The 5,738-nt window shown below is 52.9% G+C and overlaps 1 protein-coding gene across 1 annotated transcript in view; it reads left to right on the forward strand.

Moving 5' to 3' along the window:
* NUP160 (nucleoporin 160kDa) overlaps window positions 1-4,849 on the forward strand; it is a gene marked incomplete at its 5' end in the record, with an annotated part of 27,364 nt that extends 22,515 nt beyond the window's left edge. The window contains 8 exons of the mRNA XM_010183354.1: window positions 379-439; window positions 1,213-1,323; window positions 2,353-2,476; window positions 3,318-3,419; window positions 3,731-3,872; window positions 4,131-4,256; window positions 4,514-4,618; window positions 4,745-4,849. Coding sequence (XP_010181656.1) covers window positions 379-439; window positions 1,213-1,323; window positions 2,353-2,476; window positions 3,318-3,419; window positions 3,731-3,872; window positions 4,131-4,256; window positions 4,514-4,618; window positions 4,745-4,831 — 858 coding nt within the window. The remainder of the gene's footprint in view (window positions 1-378; window positions 440-1,212; window positions 1,324-2,352; window positions 2,477-3,317; window positions 3,420-3,730; window positions 3,873-4,130; window positions 4,257-4,513; window positions 4,619-4,744) is intronic.
* Between the last annotated feature and the right edge of the window lie 889 nt (window positions 4,850-5,738).

A 5,738-nucleotide genomic window follows, 5' to 3' on the forward strand; every position in this document is an offset into this window, starting at 1 on the left:
CATTGGTCCTATCTGTCACCCTTTCCATATATATAAAAATGTGGGAATATATCACCTTTTGTTGAAGACAGAACAAATCTTTTTGGGGAGTCCAAACAGCTGGAATAGCAGTCAAAAAGAGAACTACTATCACATGGTTCGGGTTTCAAATCTGTTTGTGGGGAGGTGATGACCTTAGTGTGAACAGCTAATGCCATGCTGTGTTTCTGATAGCCAGAGATGAATGTAACCTTAAACTGCCAGGTGGTTGTCTGGCCTTTCTGATTCAAATCAGGGCTTGAAATGGAGAGAGCTGGTGGTGGGGCTGTACTGTATTGAGGCAATCTGTTCTTTGGAAACCAAGTGGGCATAAACTCTTTCTGTTTTTTTACCTGCAAGTATGAACGCCCTGGAGCATCCCCAAAGAGAAGCCATGACGGGGAGTGTACAGCTGTTCCAAGTAAGTGCCCAGTCCTATTTGTGTTCCCACAGCCTTTCCCCTGGCCTCAGAGCTCTGCTACTCCCATGGGAGCTGGGTCATGGCTCAGGGCAGCTCTCATCTCTGTCAGATCAGTAATTTGGGGGATTGTAAGCAGTTAACTCTCCCAGTATTAGCATCTCCCAGTTGCAATATGCTGCAATGGAACAGCTGTCCCCTAAGGAGCTTCTGTGTACACTCCTCTGCAGTTTGATGTCTTGTCAGTGCTTTTGCTTTCTGTGGAAATAACTTGTAATTTAAAAAAAAAAAAGCCTTTGTGAGGCAGTTTCTGGTTGTTCAAGACTTTTACTGTTTGTGCTCTTGGAAACCCTGCTGATGTAGTGAGTCTCTGCTGGTAAGGTCTCCACTCTGCCTACCAAAGCACAGGGTGGTGGGGTCCAGTTAGACTCGTAATCCTCAGCATTACGGTAGAAAAATTGAATGTCAGGTATTTTTAAAACAATTATTTCTGAATGAGCTCTTTTGCAGCATATGCCTGGCAGTCAGAGCAGCAGCTGTTACCAAACATTAGGTAACAGCTCTGTTAGAGGAGGAGTGGGAGGTTTGTCTCAAGGACACAGGCACAGTTCAAGCAAACAAGGAGCAGCAAAACTTGACCCCTTTGGTGCTTTCTGTGGTAGAACTCCACTTAGGATGGTAGAGGGGTGCACGCATTTTGCCCGAGGAGCCCTTTTTAAAAATGCTGAGAGCCCTTTTTAAAAATGCTGAGAGCCCTTTTTGTCGGTCTGTTACAGCAGCTCGCCAAATTGAGATCCTGGAGCTGGAGGATTTGGAGAGAGAGTGTGTGTTGGCCCGGATCCGGCTGACTCTGGTGCAGCATGACCTGTCCACAGCAGCTGTGGCAGGTAAGGGAGACACGGTGCAGCCGCTTCTCACTTCCCCTGAGGTTTGTGCTTTCAGTTGTAGCCCAGGTGAGGAAGCAGCAATTTCGTTTCGACCCAGAGACAAACCCAGGAACTGGCAGGGTCTGTTTAATTCGCCTCCCTATCACGAAATCTTGCCACCAAGTTCAGCTTTGGCGAGGCAGATCGGGAGAACCAGTTTTAAGTTTTCCACCATTTTTGACTTTGCCAAGCCCTAGTGGTGGTCTGCAGCCTGGGGGCTGGGGTTGAGCTCATGAGTTGCTGGAAGTTGCCTCCAGATAAAGTAGAATTGGAAAGCCCTGGAAGAAACACTTGCTGTGAGACTTAAATTATTGTCCTGGACAATCCTGCTTCACGACACAGCGTCAGCTTATCAAAGTTGTTCCTCGTTGAGGAGCAGAAAGCTGCAGCTCTCCCACCCTGACCCTATTCTGCCGCTCTCTTATAAGAGTTATGCAACATGGACACATTTTTCCTCTTTAATTATCAGGAGGAGGAGATAACTTCCCAGTAAGGGATTGCAGGAAAAGGATTGAACAGCTGTTGAGGGCAAACTGGAGACACAGGGAGCTGACTGCCGCTGTTTTATCTCACCTCCTGCCACTGCCCCTCCTGCCTGTGCGGGCAGAGCTGAGCTTATGCCTTGTTCACTTGGATACAGGCCTGCTGCACCAATGACAAGGCTGTCCCCTCCCTACTCACCAAAACAGCCACAGCAGTTGACTACAGGCTATGTGTTGCTGCCTGTGTCTTTCTGCAGGTGGTACCTGATTAGGGACGGCTCAGTGGGTCACTGCTGCTTTGTGCAGCCCCTCCAGGGTCAGCTCTTGGGCTCATCAGATGCTCCCAAGGCCAAGAAAGCCTCAAGCCGTGCGCTGCTGTAGGGTGTTTTGCACTGGGCTCTAAGCACGGTGCCCCCATAACTCTGCTGATAAATTGTGTGGGGTTAAGCCCCAGTGAACACTGGGGTGTGACTGGGGGAGGTGCTTACCTGGTCCTCCTTCCCTGCAGGCAATTCTACACCTGAGGAAACGCTCGCTCTCCTGGTCCGGGCCGGCCTCTTTGACACTGCCATCACTCTGTGCCAAACGTTCAAGCTGCCCTTGACACCCATCTTCGAGGGACTCACTTTCAAGTACGTAGGGAGCTTCTCCTCCCCACCTCGAGTGACCTGTGGCTACGGAGACATGTGCTGCATGATGCTTGGCAAGGGCTCAGCTTGCAGCTCCCCAGGGTCAGAAGCCAGTGCTGTCCTGACATGTCTGCTCACTGTGGCTGCTAATGCTGTGCACAGCCTCAGCAGCTGCTGGCTCAGTGGTTTTGAGGTGGAACTTGCCCTTCACACCTGAAAAAGAAAAGGAAGGAAGACTTCCTGAGCAGGTAGTGGAGGGCAGAGATTTCTCCCTGGTCTCAGGGGAGAGAGCTGACTTCTGACAGTTGCAGGTGATCCTCACCATTTTCAGAAGACCTTTCTGGTGAGTTGGCTGATGGCACACTCCTCCTGTTGCCCAGTGAGCTGCTTACAAGAGATCTCTTCAAGCTGTTGAGCAGCTCTCAAATAGTGGTTGACAGAGCACGTGCTCTTCTGTCTGATCTTTGTGCTAGCTGTTTGCTCTCCTGCCTCATCTCTGACCCCAGGATTCCTCTTCTCTTTTGCCTCTCCGTGCTTACAGAAGCTGTGTAACTCCTGCAGAGTTGTTCTGCAGCTCTGCTGTGACCTGTTCCTGTGGCTGGATGTGCAGAGGGCATCTCTTGCCCAATCTCAGGGCCGTAAAGCTTGCGAACATCAGAGTCATTCTTAATTCCTCTCTGGCACTTAGAGCCGCTTAGAAATCACTCTAATAACCTTTCCTTGCCAAGCCAGCTAATTTGTGACTGTTGCTTGGGAATAGTCCTGTGGGGGGTGGCTTTGATGATGGCAGGGTGACAGGGCTGGGCTCTGAAGGCACCGATCTTTGTACTGCTCTGTCTTGCAGGTGCATCAAGCTGCAGCTGGGAGGGGAGGCAGCACAGGCAGAGGCCTGGGACTGGTTAGCAGCAAACCAGCTCTCTGCCTTGGTGACCACCAAGGAGTCCAGGTAGGTCTTTGTCTGTGGAGAAGAGCAGAGCCACACTTTGTGAGAAGGAGTCTTTTCTGGAGGTAAAAGCCTTGCAGGAATTCAGAGGGTTACAGGTTCATCAAACCCTCTTAAAGCAGACCTGTGGGACTGGAACAGCGTGCTCCCACGCTGTCCCCAGCCTGCTCTGTGCAGCACACCACGCTTTGCCAGGCCTTGAGCTCTCACGTTGAACCCAGGCAGCAGGACAGGTCCCCTGGAGCACACCCTAGCCTTGTAGAATGTCTTAGGGACTGCTGGCCTGGGTTCTGAGGGGAAATATTGCCTTGCAGCACCACAGATGAAGCCTGGCGACTGCTGTCATCCTACTTGGAGCGTTACCCATCCCAGAACAGCCTGTACCATCGCTGTGTCATCAACAAGCTCTTGGCACATGGGATCCCTCTTCCCAACTGGCTCATTAACAGCTACAAGGTGAGAACAGGGAGAGGGTCACCACTCAGCACACATTGCCTGCTGGCCAAAACCCCAAGCTGTCCCAGAACTGCCGGGACAAATTTACTTTGACAAGCACCTCCTCGTTGCAAGCTTTGCTCAATCTTCCTGTTCCCAGTTCTGGGAACCCATGACAGATGCTTTGTGCCTGTTACTGAGGCTCAGAGCAGGTTCCTCTCGGCATCGTGGTGGCTCCCAGGAGCGTTCCCTGGCCGACGTTTCCTCCTTTGCTTGCAGAAAGTGGATGCTGCTCAGCTGCTGCGTCTCTACCTGAACTATGATCTGCTGGAGGAGGCTGTGGAGCTGGTCTTGGAGTACGTAGATGCAGTGCTGGGCAAAGGACACCAGTATTTTGGAATCGAGGTGAGCTCACCTGCAGTGTCAGATGTAGCAGGGACTGTTCCTTGGGGCAGATCCTATGCCCACAGTTTGGGTGATGGTGTTTCCAGGAGAAATGAATGTGGATAAACCACTCTAGGGAAGAGGGGACTCCTTAGTGGAACCAGTAGGACAAGTGGGTGTTGAGACATAGCGGTTGGGAGCTCTTGCTCACTGTGGCTGTGGGGAGGAGCATTTTTACCACGAGCATGACGTGACATGGGGATTCCTCTCCCCTCCAGTTCCCACTGTCGGCCACAGCCCCCATGGTGTGGTTGCCCTACACTGCCATCGACCAGCTCCTCCAGGCACTGCGGGAGAGCACCACCAACCAGTACAATGTCAAGGTAGGTACAGCTGCCCTGGAGAAAAGGAAGAATGCTCCCAACCCCCTACGGAGGGTGTTTCTGCCTGAGGGTGCGGGACAGGGTGGGGGGCCTTTGTCTCTGATGCCTGCTCTGCCCCTCGCCCAGCTCTATCAGAAGCTGCATGACAAGATGGAGGACTACCAGCAGAAGGTCAGCGTGGCCACCCAGGATCGCCTGTACCGTCGCAACTAGCAGCACCCCCATCGCCTGCCCAGCCTCAGCCACCACCTGCAGGCCCCTGTGCCTGCTCAAGGTGCCATCCCCAGGAGCTGACGCCGTCCTGCCCCGCTCTGTCTCAGCCGGTGGTGTTATTTTTTACTCATTTTTTCCCGTAACGGTCTGGTATGGGGAGGTGGAGTTGCACTTCCCACATGTCACCTTGCTGTCCCTGTCCCCTCTGGGGGGTGGTCAGCGATAAGCAGAGCTCTGGGCTACCACCGTCACCATGACGGTTCTGTCGCACACATCCTGTACCATATATCGCAGGTTTTGGTGTTTCTTTTATTTATTGTTGTGTTTTTGGATGAACTTTAATAAAATCAAAGTGTTACTACAGGCTTGTGTTGAGATGGGTGCAGGTTCCCAGGCACCTCTGGGTGTGCAGTAAGGAGTTGGATTTGAAGCAGGTGGAAGCTGTAGGGCTCCTCTCCTCGGCATCCTGCACGTACAGTCCTATGGGACCATGCTACAGGACAGCTCAGGGACTGCCATACTGCAGGATGGAGCTACGGCTGAGGACTGGTACCTTCCTATAGCCCCAGAGACACAGGGCTGAGGGGCAGTATAGAGTTAGATGGAGTATGCCCTATAGGCTCAAGGAGCAGCAGCATGCTCTAGGATAGAACAGCGCTATAGGCCTGAGGGGCTGTATTGAGTGGGCTCAAGGGCCAGCACCATGCTAGGGGTGGGGTGCTGTGGGGTGCTATGGGGTAAGAAGGGCCTATAGCCCCCAGGAGCCGCGTTGTGCTATAGGGCAGGGGGAGCTGTGGGCTCCAGGAACAGGCGGGAAGCCCGAGGGGCGGTGCTACAACGGGGGGCGGGGCTTCCGCGCCGTGCCCCTGCGCTTCGTGACGCACACGCTGCGACTCCGCCCTTCCCT

The sequence above is a fragment of the Mesitornis unicolor genome, unplaced genomic scaffold (genome assembly GCF_000695765.1).
Source record: "Mesitornis unicolor isolate BGI_N332 unplaced genomic scaffold, ASM69576v1 scaffold26024, whole genome shotgun sequence".
Classification (NCBI taxonomy): domain Eukaryota; kingdom Metazoa; phylum Chordata; class Aves; order Mesitornithiformes; family Mesitornithidae; genus Mesitornis; species Mesitornis unicolor.